Here is a 20,618-nt window from a genome sequence, read left to right as displayed (position 1 = left end):
GACCTTTAATAGTAATAAGTAATCCTTTATTTATAATGCATAGCAATATAAAAATAGTAACATATGAAAATATTACAATGGGCACAGATGAATTTGTATCAAAAACAGCAACCAAGCCAAAGTAATGAATAACACACATAAATAACAACTGCTTGAGAGACCAAACAATTTCTTTTCAACTGTTCCTTGGCAGAAAGTTAAGACAGCTATTCAGCTTTAGGTTTCAATAAACAGAAGTAATGGATGCAGTCCCTTTGAAATGTCACACAAAAGTCTACTTGTGCATATACTTAGCTTTAACTCTTCTCTTTTTTGTTTTGTATTCCAAAAGGTTTTCATTTTCTCCAGAGGATGTGTCTCTTTCAGTGGTTATCGACTGTTCACATTCATTTTCACAGACTGTTGGAATGTCGATGCTGGCCGAACGTTTCTTGCTAGAATACAATGGCCTAATTTTGCGTGCATTATCTGTCGTCTTTATTTCGTACTGGCATATACTTTTGCCTACTTGTTTTGTTTTTAAGACATTTGTATGCAGTTCATCTATCATTGGAGTAATACCCTCTGGAATGAATGCCCACTGTTTAACTGTGTCTAAAACAGCATTTAGTTTTCCAACTGCATCTTCTGTGCATTTTTTGTCTGTGCTTTCAACTACAGGAGTGTCATTCAAAGTTGATAGAGGACTTTTCAGAGAGTTTTTCATTTGTTTAAAATGGCTACAAGCCACCTTCAGGCAAGCACATGTGTTATAGTGAGAGAACGTACAACAAGTGCACTGAAGTGTTTCAGCCGATGCAAAAAAACACAGATTTCCAAACAAACTTGGCATTTTTATCACTTTCAAGTCCTCACAGTGTACAAAGTAATGCCTTTCTTTCACTGCAATTCTTGCCAAGGTAGAAATGTCTGTTTCCATGTTTGGATAGATGTCATTGTCAGCCTCTGCTAATTTTGCAAGTAACACTAGATGCTTGCAAAGAAGTCCTCGTAAGCCATATGTACAGTTGCAGTAGGACTCAACAGGGCAGACATCATACACCATGTCTTCTCTTGACTCAGATGGGACTTGATATGCATTAACTCCATGGCTGTTCTTGACTGTAATTTTAAGAGCCCAACCACTTTCCATCAGTCTTGAAGCAGAGTCTGAAACTTGAGACAAGGTGTCAGCAAACCTGTTTTTCATGCGGCCCACATCTTGCAGGGTTTTTATGACTGACAAGTAGTCGTCGGCCTTCCCTAGGAGCACTTCAATCAGATCATCCAGACGCCTATTCTTGTAGCCAGATAAAAACTGGTATTTCAGGCGGTGGAAAAATCTGAAAAACAGTTATTTGAAATGATTAGTAACTGTAACTGAAGGAATTTAAAGTTTTAATCAAGACTGTATTATTTTTTTAAAAATTGGAATACCTATTGCACACGTCTTTTATAAAGGAATGCTCTGTGCCGGTTTAGCTGATTTAGGCAAATCCACCTACTCTGTTTTTTGTTGTGATAACATAAAAAACGCTGCTAGAATTTAAAGGATTTGCCTAAAACCTGTTCTGGCAATGACATGACGAACCTACTCAGTTTAGCCTCTTGGATTAAAGCACAATATCTTTTTTTCAGCAATACAATTGAATGAGGTCAAAATAATAAATCATACCTTTCAATCACATTGTTTGTTTCAGAACGAGCGTGACTGAAGCGACGGCCGTAGTCACACCACATGTGGCCAATGCCTTCCCAGTGCTTCTGAAAATACTGGCACACCAAAGGGTATTGCTTAAATGTCTGGCAGAACTCTGCTGATGTGGCTTTAAAGTCGTCCTCCTAAGAGAATTGGATGCAACAGAATATATTTCAATCCATTTAACAGACCTATTGAAATCTTTAATATTATGTATTGAAGCCCTTTTCCTTTTATTGAATAACATTAAGAATTTTAAGTTATTAATAATATGTCGTGTTTTTGTATTAAGAAGCAATTATTTCTTCCCTTACAATGGCTAAGAAGGAACACTAAACCTATAAGCATATTTGGTTTCAGCATCTGTCTGTGAAAGAATCCCACTCACAAGTTCTACTGCACAGTGGGTGACACAATGATGTTCTGCACAGCTTAAGTACTTGTTTTGATAAGCAAGATAAGAAGCCAGTTTTAGAAATTGTTTCAAAAATCTATTTTGTATCTCTCTGTAACTTTTTTTAGCAACTGAAAGTTATTATGCTCTTAGTGTAATCAAGAAATCAAAATGTGAAATAGACAAATTACACTTACAGATGTGCAAGCTTTCAGCTTACAAAAGAAAGAAATGATTTCATTTCTCTTTTGGGTGTTAGAAAGCCCATGGACCCCGGACTCTGATTTTGAAAGCCATCGATTAACAGCCTGTGAATGTAAGAGAAAAAAAGTTAATCTGGAGAGAGAGACAGAGGAGCAGCTGTACAAAAAGCATAAAAGAAAGCTGACTTCCAAAAATAACTTTGTCACTCACTGGACAAGAGGACCTGTGCATTACAGAAATCAACCAGGCAAACATATTTTTAAATGTCAAAAAGAGCTTTGGGAAGCAGCCACCAGAAGATGAGTGCACTGTGGTCTTAAATGGATGGACATAGTCACTCAACATTTTATCCCTTTATATTCATTAACCTGAGTAGGTGAATATCACAATGAGGCAATTCATAACAACAGGACCCTGTTGTAAAAATGTGTTTCAGGTGCATCTTAGACAACGTGAAAAGAAAACAATGTGGTTTACCTGCAAGACATGGTACCAGCATAGAAGGATAGCTGACTCTGGAAAAACCTTCTGCAAAGCATTTATTTCCGCAAAGTCTTTGTCAACCATAAATGCTCTACAGAAAAAAAGAAAACACTAAATGAGATTAAACAGTATGAAAATGTTTTTGCTATCTCAAAGCACCACTTCAATGCCAAATTAAACATTTCAACTCACAAGTAGATATATAAAATACTGCATACAGCCTATAGGAATAACTTTAACAACTGGAAAGGAAAGTTTTTTGCAGCCCATGCTGCAGCTATAGCATTAGATTCTGGCATGTTATAACTTTTTTGAAAAGGAATTATTTCAAAATTAATAGCTGTCAATGTATTATTTACCTCGGGGAAGTTGGGAAATGCTCACAAACTATTCCAAGAACAGTTTCCAGGGTTTTCTGACTTTCGTTGCTGACAATAGCATAGGCCACAGGGACTCCATGCCCATGATCATCTCTTACAACAAGTGTGAATAAGGGAAATGAATACTGGTTAACGCAGTGCGTGGTGTCAACAAATACTAACTGTTTTGCATAGTTCTCCATGTTTGATTTCATTACAGGTGTCTGCAAAACAATCATTAGTTCTTGGTCAGATGTGTATGGTTGATAGAAGAGAACATGTTCTTGATGTTTTCCATTAAGTAAGGTATGTACACTTTGACTGTCTCCACAGTTAAAGTGCTTCTTCCTCATCATGCAGGTTCTAACACTGTCAATGTCACGTGGTGTGACAAAATGCTCTCTGTTGTGAAGATCTCTGTGTCCATGTTCTTTGGCCCATTTATGACATTCGGTTAGTATGATGGCTGGCTTAGTTCCAAGGGAAAGCAGTTCCTCAATCTTCCTCCTCAAATCACTGGAAATATTGTTGAAATGTGCGTCTTTTGGGTCCGAAGGATCATGCCCATCATGCTTATCATATGTACGCTGCACGATGACTGTGTGGTCTTTCCAACATTTGAGTACTTTAAATGAAACATAGGCCTTACAGCCCACTGCTCTGTAGCTGTTTCGACTTTTTTTCCCAGCTCTGATGCAGTTGAATTTGTAATAGTCTCTTTTCCTGTCTTTACCTGAGGCAACATTTAAACATTTATAATGTCCATGAAGGGTTAATGAGTTCAATTTTTCTAACACAACACTGAATGGGTCCTCCTGGCATTGTGACACATGCACACAAAGTTGTGTGTCTTTTCCAGTTCTTTTTTTTTCGTCATTCAGAACACTTCTTCTAATTATGTCGTCCATTTCTGGTGGAAAAATAACGAAGGTTTAATTAGTCAATATTCATTAATTCATTTTAACTTGTTGTGGGTTTTTTTGCAATGTAAATATTAAATATAATATTAAAAAATATATATATATAAAATAATATAAAACAAACAGGGGCTAAAAGAAGCTAAACTTTCATATGGTATGTCTCTGGCAACTTTAACATGATGTCCCAGGGACAACATCTACACGATGTCCCAGGGCAACTTCTACATGATGTTCCAGGGACAACATTTACGCGATGTCCCAGGGACAACATTTACGCGATGTCCCAGGGACAACATTTACGCGATGTCCCAGGGACAACATTTACGCGATGTCTCAGGGACAACATTTACGCGATGTCCCAGGGACAACATCTACGCGATGTCCCTGGGACAAATTTGTAAATTTCTGGATTACTGTTAATCTCCATAGAATCAAGAACTCATGTCCAGTTTCACAGCTATGGACCAGTTAATTATGTTTCCAGGTGATAGTTTGATTCATAGATTCAGCACACAACCATAAGTCTAGGCCTTTTAGTCCAGATTCTCTTCACTTATGTTTGTAAAATGATCAGGGAAGCTACTGCAATTTTGCCTGACCCAACCCCCGGGCCACGAAACACCCAAAAAGTTGGGGAACGCTGGTCTAGAGAACACTGGTTAGCTAATGCTGTCGTCAAGTAGCCTATCGCTAGCAAACAAACAGCAAGCCAAGTGAGGAACATATGTATAATGCTTACCGTTTATTAAAGGAAAGTATCCTAAATTGACTTCAAATTCGGCGGACAGGCGGCGGTTTTTCGCTTCTTCACTTGTATTTCGAAATACTCGAAGGCGGGTATTTCGAAGTCGCAAAGGAATGACGTCACAAGAAGGTGATTGGTCACTTGCAATGTTGAACCTGGAACAACATTAATTATGATGATGTGGGAACAATGCTGACACGAGGAAATCAGATCGTCCAGATAAACACACCCTTACAATATTGACCACAGAAACGTACAAGCAAGAACATTTTAACTGCTGGAACCATCTATTAAATTTCTTTATACATAAGCCATTTCTGTGACACTTAGACCCTGTGAGCAAGCATAGGTGACAGTGGGGAGGAAAAACTCCCTTTTAAGAGGGAGAAACCTCCGGCAGAACCAAGCTCAGTGAGGGGCCGCGGCCGTTCTAAGGGTTTTCTTAAGTATATCATTTAAAACTAACCAATTTGAAGTTTCCAATTCGTTTTCCAGAAATGTTTCATATCACGATTTCTTTTACATTACATCAGCTTTGTTTTGTTTCCTGGTGAAACAAAACAGTCGGCCTATAGATGAGAAAAACTGATGTATGCAACTTGGTTTCTTCGATAGTTTGGCTGCCTCCTTTATGAAAATTTCAGCAATCATATTTTCAATTGCTGGCTGATTTAATTCCAAGGCTAGCAAAGCTAATCCTGCATTTTTAAACTCTTTACACATGGCTTTGAAAATCACCTCATGGAAGTTTTTGAACTTCTCTAAGGGGATTTTATCAATATCATCCTTGATTTTAGCCCAGATGTTGTTGGTATGCTGGTTGTAGATGTCTGAAACTCTTTCCAGACTGATGACTTTGCCTGATTTTTTTACAGCTTGCTTAACGAGTTCTGCCATACAGTTTTCCACCAAAGATCTGTATTTTTCTTTGTTATCTACAGCCTGCATGGTGGCACGGCGGCCTTTGTCGATTGGAATTCTGCGCTTGGCAGTTTTTGGGTTTTTTTGCATTTTCGTTTGTAATCGAAACCTAAATTGAAACGAAGGTTGTTGAAGTGTGAAATATTCCTATAATCGTTAATGACATTAACGTTACCACTTCCATAATTATGTATTGTGAGGTCCATTAGCTCATGGATGTGATCACTTCCATAATTATGTACTGTCACACCTGTGTGATCAATGTTGATATCTGCAACATGATAAATGACATATTCTAGATTACTCAACTCCTGCTGCAGCTGTGTAAAACTGTTTTGCATTTCGTCCTGGAATGGCCTCACATAATTTGCTACGGCATGTCTCCTGACACTGTCTGAGTTAATCCGAGCTCTTCTGCGGGACATTGTGTTTAATAATAATAATAGAACTACCTTCTATTTATAGAGTTGCTAATTATTTGGTATTATTGCAGCAAACCAGCCTATGAAATGGATGAAACACATCGTGACCGGGTTCCAGCGCTACACAAGGGACCTGCTTCAAACATACCACCATGCCAATCAGATTACATCTTCCATGTGAGGGTGAAGAGGTGACCCTTCTGGATGGTGAAGGTTTGCTGCGTTTGGTGAACAGTGTGGTAGTAAAACCAGGGAAAAATAAAACTGGCTCCTGTTAAATATTCTTAAGTCTTGTGCTGTATAAATAGTGGTATTTTTTCAAAAGATACAGTAATTAAAGTAATGTTAGTAGTGGGTGATATCATGTAAACACTGTCATGATTCTGTGTAAACATTTTGTCATTTGTAAACTATAAATGACATGGATTCTACATTGTAACTGATGTGATGTTCTACAAAGTGGTTTTAATTTAAAAAAAAAAAGAGGCAAAAATTTGTTTGTTTCTTTATTCAACTTTTGAACAGTGGTACTCAGTCAGTACATATTCAGTAAATGCAAATTATTTACATGGCAGTGCACTACAGGAATGAATGTAGACCCCTAGATAAAACATTTTGGGTCATTCCCAAAACCCACAGCTTTACTGTGTTACAGCAAAGTATCCAATAGCAGTGACAACTCCTCCACAGTAGCAGGTGGGATTTTTCTTTTTTGAGGACGGCTCCTTTTACCTTTCAATACAGATGGTCTGTTTATGTTTTGATCAAGAGCCTTTTTTTGGGCAGCTGAATAGGAGAGGTCTATCTTATGGCCAACCTCTGGCTGTATCTTGGTCATATTACCCAGCAAAACCCAGTATGCAGGTTCATCTGTAACAGTCCTTGTGCCACGGATCTGCACTGTTGCTTCTACATTAAACAGAAGAGCAGCGACATGGGTGCAGGTCTCCGCAACTCCGGCCATACAGATGCAGTGTGCGGCTTCAGCCTTCCCTGTGATGCTCATCATGGCCCATGGCTGCAATGCTGGTTCATTCAGTCTTTGAGAGTGCAGTACTTGAAAAACACACGGACAAAGTTAATTTAAAGACAAGAACTAATGAGCCAAGGCCGACATAAATGTGTATTATCTACTTTATCATAAATGTAACAAAGTGTTTAGAAAGTTAGCACATACATGTAATTCTTCATTTTTTTATCTATCCATTTATAGAACGCTGCATGTTATATTCTAAATCTGCCTGCAGAAAATGAACCAACAGTATGTAATGCAAGGATGTCATCACTTTTGAGATGGAGAAAGCATAAAGTGACAATTATGAATCACTTAATATGATAAGGAGATTCTGCAGGTCATTAATCAATGTATAAAACTAAAATAAAATGTATTTTTAGTGACACAGGATACAAACATGGAAGCAAGATGTATAATTAGAATTATTTATGAACAATATGAATAAATCATTGCAATTTATTTAACCATAAAGAATAACTAAATTCTTCAGCACAATGAACTCACTAAGTTATCCCTCTAACAGAGCCTCCACATGTTCTCACTCTAATTTCCCCCTGATGAATGAAGTTATGCTACACTAATCTGAATGTTCGGAGGGAAATCAAACGCATTTCACTCGCAGTACTCAAGCTGACTTACCTTTGTTTGAATGACGACTTGTACGTGCTGACTCCACAGACAAGGTACGAAAATATATCAGGCTACGTCAATAGCGGTTGGTCTTCAGGGTTTCTACTCCACCTCCGTATTTCATACGGGTCCACATTTCCAATGCATGCTATTTTCTGCAAGTACCGCCGCTTCGCCTCTGGACGCAATCGGTCTCTATACAGTCCATTCTCTTTTGACCTATGCGTTGTTCCCCACCCCCTTAAATTTCAGAGCCCCCAGTAATAATAATAATAGTAACAATTCAAATAGCTGGGGCTTGATCAACCCTACCTGGGTCACCTGGGAAAGGGGGTCTGATTGTTGAAAGGCCCGAAAACCTCTGTGACTGCCGTCAGCAGCAGTTATGCAGATTAAAATAATTTTATTGTTTAAGTTATAATAAATGAAGGTGCCTGTGTGGGCGTGTCCCACTACCTCTTCTGCCTGAGGTGCCACCTTTCCCTTTTGTGCAGCTGACTCTCGTCAGTAATTAAAGAGATTTAAGCCCAGGGAAAGGTGAGTTCTGGGCCAGAGTGCCATGTGAGTGGTTACAGTTAGTGAGCTGCTCTTTTTGGCTTACGTTTTACTTTATTGACCAACGCCTGAGTTTTGTTTTTCTTAAATGGTGATAGCGGCTTGTCCGTCTCTTTTAGTTGAGCTACTTTAATAAAACTCTTTAATTTAACCCTCATGCCTTCTTGTCTCCTTTTTCTGACCCGGACACTTTTTGTTACTGCCCCCTCACCGCCTAGACCCCTCAGGGAAACGTAACAAGTGGGGGCTCGTCCGGGATCTGAAAAGGGAGTTTGAAATTGGTGGTGTTTGGGTTTTTGTTTTTTTTTTGTTTTTTTGGCTTTTGTGTGATGGTTGTGTTGCTTTTTGAGAAGAGTAGAAATACACCTTCCCAGTTAAGTTAGGTGAGTGTTCAGCTGAGCTTTTTAAGTTCTTCCTTCGGGCACTCTTTTATTATTTTGTCTTTCTTATTTTTGGAGTAATCCTGGGTGGGGATTAGTTCCCTGTTGGGGGTAGGCAATTCAGTGCTCCAGTTGCTGAAGCTTTGCCTTTAAAGTTGCCTCGAGCCCAGCACGCTCCAGAAGATAGGTAGGTATAGTTTGGTGTGCTTAGGAACTGGGTACGTTGTATTTGTTAATGTGTGTGCAGCAAAAAGTAAGTTGGTCAAGAAGAGGAAGTTGTTCGGTTACCATTAATTGTTGGCTAGCCTGTGAGAGAATTGGCACAGGTGTGTGGTGGTTTTCTTCAGGCTGAAATGGCGTTCCAGTTGAATCAGCTGGAGCTGACGAGCACTGGGCCTACATCTGTTGGTGAACAGGTGTCCAGAGGCTCGTTTGTGAGCAATAACATCCACCTGTTTCCAGTTTTCTGTGAGTCTAGTGTTCATAGCTTCTTTATTGCATTTGAACGCATAGCGACTGCACTGCAATGGCCTCAAGACATGTGGTGCGTGATGTTACTATGTAAATTGACGGGTAAGGCTCAGGAGGTTTGTTCTGGTTTGTCTATGGAGGACTGCTTAGTTTATGAAAAGCTTAAAAGTGCCATCCTCCAAGCCCATGAACTCATACCTGAAGCCTATAAGCAGCATTTTCGAGGTTTGGAGTTGGCACAGGGTCAGTCCTATCTTGACTTCGATAGGGACAAGGCGACGCTTTTTGATAGGTGGTGCTCTGCAAGCCAGGTTAATGACTTGGGGTCGTTACGTGAGCTTGTGCTTCTAGAGGACTTTAAGAACACAATGTCTGAGTGTGTTGCTTGTTATTTAAGTGAACAGAGGGTTTCCACTTTACAGCAGGCTGCCATATTGGCAGATGAGTTTACCCTAACTCATAAAACAAATGCTGTAGAATGTGATACCCCTCTGTGCCATAGTACATCTTGGCGAGGTAAGAGTGGGCCAGCTAACAAGGCTGAAAAAGTTGTGGTTTCGAGACCCAAAACGAAGCTTTGTTTCTCTGCCACAAACCTGGACACCTTGTTGCTAACTGTTTGAGGCTGAAACTCAAACAGAAAGCACACTCAAAGCAAAAAGGGCCTGCTTTGAGAAAAGTCAGTCCAGGTTCTCAAACAGACAAGGTTGCCCGGCCTAGTAAAAGGCTACACTTGGAGCATAATTGCTCAGTAGTGTCATGTAGTCGGGGTAAGAGGTCAACTAACCCTGAGTTGCCGCTGGTTGACAATTTCCCAGGTCCTCAAAATGACCCGCAGGGGGACAGACTGTGTATAAAACCACCAGTAAGACCGGCAACCCTGGCTAACAAACATGCCTGTACCGGTGACTTGAGGAATCATCTGCAAAGTGTTGCAGTAAGGTCTTCTGACTGCCTGCTGTGTTCTCCACATGTGATGGCTCAAAAAAGCCCTGGCTATCACATGAGACATTGTTTTGCGGGTCTGCGGCCACCTTCAGTAAGTATTTTGAACCCATTGAGATGGGGTTGGCAGCTTCCGCTAGCAATGCCTAACCGTTGCTATGGGGTTTGGTAGGTGGAAAGCCTGCAATTTGTTGATGTGACAGTTACAGACTTGATTTGTAGATAGTTTATCATAATCACTTGACAAACCACAGGTTTGTATTTATGGGAGGGGGTGTTACGGCCCTAGCAGGGCCTCCTCCTGAAGGTGCCTGTGTGGGCATGTCCCACTACCTCTTCTGCCTGAGGTGCCACCTTTCCCTTTTGTGCAGCTGACTCTCGTCAGTAATTAAAGAGATTTAAGCCCAGGGAAAGGTGAGTTCTGGGCCAGAGTGCCATGTGAGTGGTTACAGTTAGTGAGCTGCTCTCTCTTTTTGGCTTACGTTTTACTTTATTGACCAACGCCTGAGTTTTGTTTTTCTTAAATGGTGATAGCGGCTTGTCCGTCTCTTTTAGTTGAGCTACTTTAATAAAACTCTTTAATTTAACCCTCATGCCGCCTTGTCTCCTTTTTCTGACCCGGACACTTTTTGTTACTTCCCCTCACCGCCTAGACCCCTCAGGGGAACGTAACATACTTTATTTTAATATATCAGATTTAATGTATACATTGTTGGTTTAAAACTACACATTTAACTTTTTTACAAAATGCTTCCAGGATGGAACCAATGTTCAGTCTGTTTTCCACCTGTGGGAAGGAGTGCACACTGCAAGATGCGTTTTCATTAACCCCTGCAAGTTAATGCGGCCAATGAGGTATGCACTTTGTATTTTATGTCGTAGTAGAAAAATAAGATGCTCTGATGCGACCTGAGTGCTCACACTGGGCCTCCATAAAATGAAGGTTATAACAGAAAATCTGTCGCTCGCTCTCCCTCTCTGTCTTTCACTCACACAGACACGCACACCACCACCATCAACTTTGCTAAATTTCTAATGAAAAACATTAATCAGGCAGCTGTGATTGAGCAGCAATGTAAATCCAACTATTTTCACGGTTGTTGTGGTCGTGATAATTTTGTGATGCCACATCGAAAAGGCTCGGATGAGCTTTCCAAAGTTCTACAAGTTGTGCCTCCATCGCCTGTGTCCAGATCACACGCTGCACAGCCAAGCTGCACCGTCTTTTTCGCCGACGGTTACGTGTTTGCGCGTGAGCAGTGTGAGCAGCTGCGGTGACGCCCTACGAGCGATTGATGATCGGGAGCTGCTCGAGGTGTTAATCGCTTCTCGTTACCCCACGTATACTACACGATGCACGATGAAGGCCAAAATTGGGCCGATCACCAAATCGGTCGCATGACTCAAAAATCGGCTCAAAATGGGCCAAAAATCGCACAGTGTAAGCCCAGCATTAGAGCAGCAATGTTTGTTCCCCTCAGAGAAAGAAAAATAGGCTGCAAAAGTACAGGGAGGAATGGGAAAAGGAAAACACCTGGCTGGAAAAGTGCACGATAACATCTATAAAGCGCACTGCACTGTGTGCCGGCGCACTTTTTCCATAGGCATGCACACACAATGGTGGGCACACGGAGAACATGAAGGGCGTGAAAGCTCGGGGAACCCTTAACCAATTTCTTGTCCACCAGGCCACGGCAGAAGCAGATATGGTATGTAAACATTGGTTTGTTTTTTTTTAAACCCTCTGGTTAAGGTTAATATGGGCATGTGCAGTGAATATCAGCGCTATGTGGCCAGAAGTGTGATAATATAATTTATTTTGTGTAATAAACAACTGCAAGGATAGATGATTACAACAAATAGATGACTAATACATAAAAGTAATACATAGATGAATAATGATGATGAGTTATGATGCGTAATCATGGGAACAAGTGTGTTTACAAACAGGAGCAGCTGATTAGCATTAGAAAAGCTGAAATAATACCTCAACTGAAGCCAATTGTACTAAATGCACTAAATGTGCACTGTTACAAGAATGATTTTGTTCTATTGTTTTCTATTAATTTATATAATTTTAAGTTAAGCAGGACAGAGTTCTTTTAAAGAAAGATTTACTTATATTCTCAAAAGTTAAGCATGACAGGCTTCTGTTTAAGAAAGAGACCCGTTTTACTGTGTTAATGTTATTTTGAGCTAAAAATAAATGGCTAAATTATCATTTGTTTCCCATATGGTCATATCACAAAGAATATGCATCTGCTTAAATCAAATTCAAGTCAAATGGTTAAAAAAAAATTTCACACACAAAAAAAAAGAGCTACCACACTTTGCCCGGCCCTGGCCACGAGGCGTCCCTTATTTATTTTTCAGGGAGTTGGCAACCCTAATGATCGACTGTTCCCATTAGAATTCCACAGTTATCATCTTGTACCCCCTGAAAGTCCTGTATGCTTTGAGAGACCGCTACAGTAGGGAAACATACAAAAGAGTGTCCAAACCATTGTAATTTTGGCTTATTTCTGTCTTATATAGTATCCTGACTCCTTAGCTAACTTAATAACTTTAGCTAAAGCGAACAGTCTAATTCACAGGTGTTGAACTCCAGACCTTGAGAGCTGGTGTCCTGCAGGTTTTAGATGTGCCCTTGATCCAACACAGCTGATTTAAATGGTTAAATTACCCCCTCAACATATCTTGAAGTTCTCCATAAGCCTGGTAAAGAAACTAATCATTTGATTCAGGTGTGTTGACCCAGGGTGATATATGAAACCTGCAGGACACCGGCCCTTGAGGCCTGGAGTTCAACACCCCTGGTGTAATTCATTAGTGCAGTATTACTGGATCACCTCTGAAGTGGTATGATATGACTATCACTGAAACGGCAAACTTTGTGCTGGATTATTGTGCAGTTTTCTCGAAGGACCCGGATGTATGACCCCAAAAACTGAATTTAAGAACTAAAACTGAATGGTGAGAAGTGAAACTGAAAGCATTCAAGAGCTAAATTTAATTCAAATTCAGTTTTAAAAGCTGTTATTCAGGTTGAGCAATTCAGATTTGGTCTGAGCAATGAAAGTGTTGGCAGGATGAGAACACCATCTGTCCAGAGTTTAAGCTTTCTATACTTAACAGTCTTGTTTTGATTTAGCCACACCTTATCTTTATTTTGTAGTTTGCAAACATTTACTATCCCAAGTTTGTTTGTTTTGTCACTCAAAACTTATCTGTAAGACTTTTACAAAACTAAAGACATCTGTGAGAGCAGACCTTCATTATTCTTCCCACAGCACGGCTCAGCAGTGAAACCCTTTACCCGAGGAAGTGTATTATATTGTGTGCTGTAAAATTAAGTTGTTGTTTTGTTTTTTTTAATTAGCTAATAGCAATTAAATATTATTTTAGCAAAGTGAAGATGCCAAATTTAATCACTCTCGAACAATGTGTTGCTGTTTGTGGTGTTTAGAAGTCATCATGAAATGGATACTCTGGATGGTCAGACCACCTGTTGAGCCAGAAAAGAGAAATATTAATTGGAGCCGTTTGTTCAAGGAGCAAAACTTCACACAAGCTGCACTATACTCACCTGAGAAGCTCCACAAAGCGGATGTTTTTGTTCAACCCTTCAACTGCCTTCATATCAGCGTCAGAGAGAGAGAAATCAAATATCTGGAAAGTTGGCAAATAAGTCTGATTATATTCCATGCGTCTGGTTTTCAGAAGGCACTTTTTGCTACCTACATACCTAAAATTATAAACAAACCTCAAAGTTTTCCTTTATGCGAGCAGGGCTGAAGCTCTTTGGGATGACCACCACGCCTCTCTGTACATTGAACCGCAGACACACCTGAGCCGTGGTCTTGTTGTACTTTTTGGCAATCGATACCAGCAGGTCATCTTCCAGCATTGGGGGGCATTTTAGGTTTACCCTTTATTGAAACAGTGATATTTTAATGTCAATCAAGAGGCTGAGAACTTGACTAGCTACTCATAAAATGAGTGTGACCCATACCAAGATGGATCTCTGGATGTTCCCAGCGGGCTGTAACCAACAATGACGATACCATTCTGCCGGCAGTATTCAAGCAATTTTGGCTGGGTGAAATAGGGGTGGCATTCAACCTGTAATAGAGCACATATGTATACATACACACATGTTTCTGATGAAGACAGCTTGGCTTATTCCTTGCGAGTGTTATGAACCAACACTTCCAAGTGCATCTTGATTGTTCATGTTACTTAAATAATAACTTCCTATCTCTGTTATGCTTTCATTGATTCAAAGTTCAGTCCTTTCATACTGATAATATTTCAGGCAGTAAACTTACTTTTTAAATAAATTTGAAGTTTTCCCCACATTTCTGGCGGTATACATTGCCTGCATTTTGTTCCTATACCTCTGCAACATATCCATGTCCTATCCACACAATGTTCACATATCTATCAAAACACAGCTGTGTGTGTGATTTAGTTAAAACATATTGGGCATATGTCTAAAATCTGAGTCTTTCTGTTGTATTGTTCATTAGCTGTATGCGCAAATATTCAAAGACTGAAACTAAAGCCTGCATTGTTGTCTTCAGCTGGTTGTGCCTCAGATTCTTTCTTCTGACTTTAATAAATTGCCGCTGCACAATAGAGTAACAAAAGCATTGACTCTTGAAACACTACTTTTTAAAATGAAGAATGGTTTGCACATTTAGCTGCTGATGTTACGGTAAATACAGTACTGTACATTTCCCAAGTCTTGAGTATTTCTTTATATTTCTTTATATCTCGCAAAAGTTTTGCGAGATCCCGAGTTTGTTTTGCGAGATCTCGCAAACATCAGTCTTAATTTTTTTTTCTCCCATGTCCCCTGCGGGGCTCCGTAACATACAAACAAAATGCACCATATATCACAGATTCAGAGAATAGGCATTTCTTACATATTAGCAACTTTCATACATAGTGAAAATAAAATATAAAGATGGGGTCACATAATTTAACAAATTATTAACTCACTAAATCAAAATCTTCCATAAAGGAAACAAAAAAAGCAGCCTTTTTCTTTTTAACTAAAGTCAAAGATTTAACCAACAGGTTTAAGTCGTTTTTCCAGTAAGCTAGTGTTGGTTTAGTCTTAAAAAAGCGACATTTATGTATAAAATGCTTGCACAATATTAATAACACATTAACACCATAATTAGCTTTCTTTTCTTTCAAAAACACTCCAAACATTATCATATTTAAGGTAAATGGGGTAATTTGAATCCCACTGGAATAAAGCCAGGTATGAAAATCCAACCAAAATATTTGTATAAAATTGTACAAAAAGAATAGATGGTCCAAATCCTCCTCTTCTGTTTCACAAAATACACAATTACCCGTTTCTATTTTGAATCTATCACTAAGGAGTCTATTTGTCGGGTAAATTTTATTCAAGATTTTAAATTGGACTTCTTTCCCTTTAGGAGGGATAGGGAAGGTGATATAATCAGTTCTTATTTTTTCAATTTCTTCCCTTTGGAAATCTTTTAATATGTAATTACGTCTAAGTAAATTTGGAGAATAAAGACTCCTTAATGAAGATCTAAGAAACTTATTGTTGCATTTAACATCACAAAATCGAATACCATTTATATATAATTGCCTTAACTTGGGGGAGATGTCAGAATATATTATATCATTTACAACTATGTTTTTAAGTGACAATGGAATGGATTTTATAACCCGATTAAATTTACTTTTAGAACATTGGATATTAAACTTTTGGCAAAAATCTTGATGTCCTAGAACATGTCCTTCCTCATCTACAAAATGGGCAATTGCCCAAACACCTTTTGATAACCAATCTTGAATAAAAATCGATTTTCTGTTCATCAGTATATATCTATTGTTCCAAATTGGGCTATTATGTGAAGTGAAATTATGTTTAAATAACATTTTCCAATAAAGAAGGACCTGTTTATGGAATTCAGAGAGTTTAGCAGGTAGCTTAGTAATTTCAAAGTCACACTTTAGGAGAAAGTTGATACCCCCCAGTGTGTTAAAGACCTTACTTGGTATAAAAAACCAAATGGAGTGTGGATTATTTAGGAAGGATTTTAACCATTTAAGTTTCAAAACACCATTCATTATATCAAAATCAATTGCGTTTCCACCGCCTTCAATGTATGGTTTAACCAAATCATCTTTAGATATATAATGGCACTTATTCCTCCAAATAAAATTAAAATTCAAGCTATTAATTGTTTTAATAACTTTATTCGATATTGATAAAGAGTAAGCTGGATATATAAATCTAGATAAACTATCCATTTTGGTTAATAATATTCTTCCAAAAATTGTGATGTCTCTTTGTAACCACTTATTTAAGATTGTCTTACATTTGTCAACATTATCTAAAATATTTACTTTTTCTAAGACTTTGTGATCTTTTGAAATTGTGATGCCCAAATATTTTACCTCCTTCTTCACCTTTATATCGTACAGTAATTGTGAATTACACTCCTTTAATGCCAATAATTCACATTTATTTAAATTTAATTTTAAGCCTGAAGCTTTTGAGAATGTAGTGATTATTTGTTTTACCAGGGGAATCTGATGTTCATTTTTTAAGAAAAGAGTAGTGTCATCCGCAAGTTGACTAATTATTAAATCCATCCATCCATTCGCTTCCGCTTATCCTTTTCAGGGTCGCGGGGGGCACTGGAGCCTATCCCAGCTGTCATAGGGCGAGAGGCAGGGTACACATTAGGCAGGGTAATTATTAAAGAATTATCCATAATCTCAATTCCGGCAGCACTGCTGTTTTTAATTAGAATTGCGAGCATCTCCACAACCATTATGAACAACAACGGAGAGCTTCCACACCCTTGCCTAATTCCTCTTTTGACGCTAAATCTTTTACCAGTGCCATAGCCTAATGACACAGAGCTATTTATATCATTATACAGTATATCTATTATCTTCCTAAATTTATCCCCAAATCCAAATCCGAGATCCCGAGTTTGTTTTGCGAGATCCCGAGTTTGTTTTGCGAGATCTCGCAAAAGTCCGTCTTAATTTTTTTTTCTCCCATGTCCCCTGCGGGGCTCCGTATATTTCTTATTTTGTCTGTACTTTTCTTTTTTATATTTTAACCTTTTTGTGAAGCACTTTGGTGTACCTTCGGTTTTAAATGTGCTATATAAATAAAGTTGTATTGTATTGTATTGTATTGTATTGTATTGTAAGAACTGGGATGAAAATCAGTGGCTACAGGTCTTATGGAGGGGTGAATCTGAATGTGAAATTTTATGTTCAATTTGTAGTCAGCACTCTTTGTATGGAGGTGGTCAAAAAAGAGGTACAACAGTGTTTACGCTCATCTATAAAACACAGTGGAAGCTTTCATGCTGCATTTCAGCCAGAGGTGTTAGGATTTTGCATTTTGAGACACAGGAAAGCACAGCAATAAAGGTTCTTTTTGTCTATGTGAGGCAGCTCTTTGCAAAGAGCTCCCCTCCTGCAAAGAGCAAAGCTTTTTGACCTTAGTATTCTGAAAACAAGTACTTAGTAACTTATTTCCAGACAACTGCTTGCTCAATAATGTACCACTAACCTGGTTTGACACAGGTTTGTGTTTCAGCCCCGGCTTGTTAAGGATTAGCTCTAGTTGTCGCTTGTTGAAGTTTGAAACCCCAAGAGATTTTACAAGGCCAGCGTCTTTACAAGCTTCTAAAGCCTGTGAGAGACATAGGAAAGCACAATAATAAAACAATATAGTCAACGTTGAACTTTGAAACAATTTAAAAGCTCACAGAAACAGTAAAACTGAGACACTGTTGAAGCTGTCATTGATTTTTACCACATATCTTTTTGTATTTAACTATAAGTTAAAGGACGCGTGTACCCAATACTGTTGTTCTGTAGCAGTTATGTTGTCTTCACATATGTTAGGAAATAACTGAAACTAAATTTTCTTGAATAAGCAGGCCACCAAGTCTCACCTCCCATGTGGCACAGAGGTCCGTTTCATGATAAAGCCACTTCCCACTCTCATCTTTGGGGTTAAATTCATCTCCTGGCTTCAGAAAATTATAGTGTTTCAGTATAGTATAGTATTTCATTTGGTGCAGTAAAACCTCATGAAATTCAAATGTAAAAATTAAAAACTTGTTATTAAGTTTTCACATGTGTGCATACCTTGAAAGCCATGGGCAGTTCTATAATATAGAGGTCAACATAATCCAGCTGTAATGTCGTCAGGGTTTTCTCTAAAGTAGGTCGTACTAGCTCGGGTGGATGAAACGTGTTCCACAACTTCAAAAGAAAAGAAGAAAAGTTAACAAATGTAGAAAAAAGCTACAGAACTCAGCATTTGGTTTTTTTTAAGATTCAAAGGTAAGTCATGAAAATGAATATGTTATCGATTCGTATGTTATCCATACCTTTTAAGTTTCACACAGGCCAAAAGCATTTTAGACTAGTTTTTGGTTAACTTTTGCCTTGAGGGACTTTGTAATGTTTGTCTCGAAAGGTGTTGTACAAACCAAAATGTACTTACTTTATCTTCCTTATTTTTTTGTGGTTCAGGGAAATAATATTGGTATAATATTCAGATTGGCTTTTTTTCTTATTTGCATTATTAGTTATTTACTTTAAAATAACTAAAGGAGTTGTACTTTTTTGTCACTTTGGCCACCATTTTTGACAGGAAAAAACACATTTTTAAACTTTAAATTTTTTGTTGACATCAACAATTACACCCAGAGAAATCCTGCTAAACGCATTTTTCATGCATTCTCGATATAGATGTTAAAGCTCATCTAGAAACATGCATGCTAGGAATGGTGCAACCAAAACCTGTGCATGCCGTCATAGTGCTGGATTTGTTTCAATGAATTAGATGAAAAACAACCTGCTTCACCCTGAATAACCTACATGAGGATTTTGTGGATTTGTTATTAATGGAACTTGTTGTTCGATTTCTAAAAGTCTTGATGATCTTCATGTATCACTGAACTCTTGAGGTGGGAAGTAACAAAGCACAAATATTTGTTAAAATTTTATAAAATTTTCTATACTGCACTTCAGTAGTAAAACAGGCTCGTTACTTTTGCCTTAACGGATTTGCTTTAACGGATTTTTGTCACTATGAGCCAACATTGTGTTTTTGCATATTATGATACATGCAAATCAAACTGAGGCTATTTAAAGACTACATGAAAATACTCTGGAGATTAGTTTGGTGTACTGTGATGGGTTTAAAGTAAAGAAGAGTGTGTGACCGGTGCACAGTGACTGTGGTTTCATGAGTTTGCATGAGTTCTACATCAAGTGTAGCAGAGATTCATATGAATTTTAGCTGATGATTCTTAGATCTATTGACTGATATATATATATTTTATTTTACTTCTTTTTCTTCAGATTCAAGCTGAGTATACTTAGATTGGAAAAAACTTAGGCTGAAGTTTGTATTCCCATCTGCTAATATTATTTTATCATTGTGTTAACATAGCCGAAGGTTAAGTTAGCTTTGCACAGAAATAGAAATGTCCTCCAAACAGCTACTAAACAGCCTGTACTTTTTTACTTTTACTTGAGTAAAGAAGTTGAATCAGTACTTCATCTTTTACTGGAGTAGTTTTGAACAGTAATAGATGTACTTCTACTTAAGTACAGAATGTGTGTACAGAAAAACAGAAAGAAAAAAAAAGTTCAACAGTCAAGGTGCACAGGAGAGGCTCACACGAACAAGTATGCTTTGCAAACCTTTCCACAATAGAAGATGTCCTCTCTTTTCACAGTTCCATCTGCTATTTTGTCCCTTATTGCTTGCCCCACTTCATGTTCATTGTAATAGATCAATGCTCCATCAATATGTCTGTAGCCCGTCTCGATCGCAATTTTGACAGATTCATATGCAGTTCCTTTAGGAGTCTGTCAAAAAAAAAAAAGAAGAAGAAGAAGTAGTACTGGAAGGAATATATAGTATAAAATAAAATAACAACAACCATAATAATAATATAATAAGCACTCAAAAGTCACAGCGAAAAACAAACAAACAAAAAATCCTACCACTATTTTTTATTTATTCATTTAGTTTTTGCTTCGTGACACATGCACAACGATATACAATATACAATTAAATCATGAATCTTACCTCGTGGGGATCTGCATAAGTTCCCAGTCCTATCAAGGGTATGCTGTTTCCATCAGATAGGGGAATGGAGTGACTTTCTGCTGTCAATTCCATGTTTAACAAAAATGTTTGTTACAAAGATCTTGATGTCTGACACTGTGCACTCACTCGAACTTTTGAATACTGTCTAGGAGGCTGGCTCCTCTGCTCTCTACTCGGCCAGAAACTCCTCCCAAATGCAAAGTGCCTCAACTGTTGCTCATGAAAACATGAACAACCGGACACCAAGACAAACATTTACAAATGGAAGTGAACACGCTATCTGATCATCATGAATGAGACTAAAATGCTATACTATATGCTATATTATATGTTGGATTAAGCTTTC

General features: G+C 38.2%; 2 protein-coding genes across 4 annotated transcripts; both read right to left on the bottom strand.

Moving 5' to 3' along the window:
• On the bottom strand, nt 1-4,997 carry LOC145421353 (uncharacterized). 3 transcript variants are annotated; one of them, XM_080291584.1, is made up of 6 exons: nt 4,778-4,997; nt 3,119-4,028; nt 2,754-2,850; nt 2,270-2,380; nt 1,655-1,821; nt 1-1,322 (listed from the first exon to the last, which is right to left on the bottom strand). In XM_080291584.1, exons 2-6 carry the CDS (start codon nt 4,024-4,026, stop codon nt 275-277), a joined length of 2,331 nt encoding a protein of 776 aa, XP_080147710.1. In that variant the 5' UTR covers nt 4,027-4,028; nt 4,778-4,997; the 3' UTR covers nt 1-274. The 3 variants fall into 3 exon arrangements, with proteins under 3 accessions (XP_080147710.1, XP_080147711.1, XP_080147712.1); XM_080291585.1 differs by lacking the exon at nt 3,119-4,028; XM_080291586.1 differs by lacking the exons at nt 3,119-4,028; nt 4,778-4,997 and adding an exon at nt 2,952-3,057.
• An 8,265-nt stretch (nt 4,998-13,262) lies between these two features.
• On the bottom strand, nt 13,263-20,478 carry LOC113009035 (aldo-keto reductase family 1 member D1-like). The gene is made up of 9 exons (XM_026147079.2): nt 20,252-20,478; nt 19,861-20,028; nt 18,292-18,408; nt 18,096-18,173; nt 17,708-17,830; nt 14,135-14,244; nt 13,886-14,051; nt 13,709-13,791; nt 13,263-13,627 (listed from the first exon to the last, which is right to left on the bottom strand). Exons 1-9 carry the CDS (start codon nt 20,342-20,344, stop codon nt 13,585-13,587), a joined length of 981 nt encoding a protein of 326 aa, XP_026002864.2. The 5' UTR covers nt 20,345-20,478; the 3' UTR covers nt 13,263-13,584.
• Between the last annotated feature and the right edge of the window lie 140 nt (nt 20,479-20,618).

The sequence above is a fragment of the Astatotilapia calliptera genome, chromosome 17 (assembly GCF_964374335.1).
Source record: "Astatotilapia calliptera chromosome 17, fAstCal68.1, whole genome shotgun sequence".
Lineage (NCBI taxonomy): Eukaryota > Metazoa > Chordata > Actinopteri > Cichliformes > Cichlidae > Astatotilapia > Astatotilapia calliptera.
This window is presented reverse-complemented; position numbering and strand designations above follow the sequence as displayed.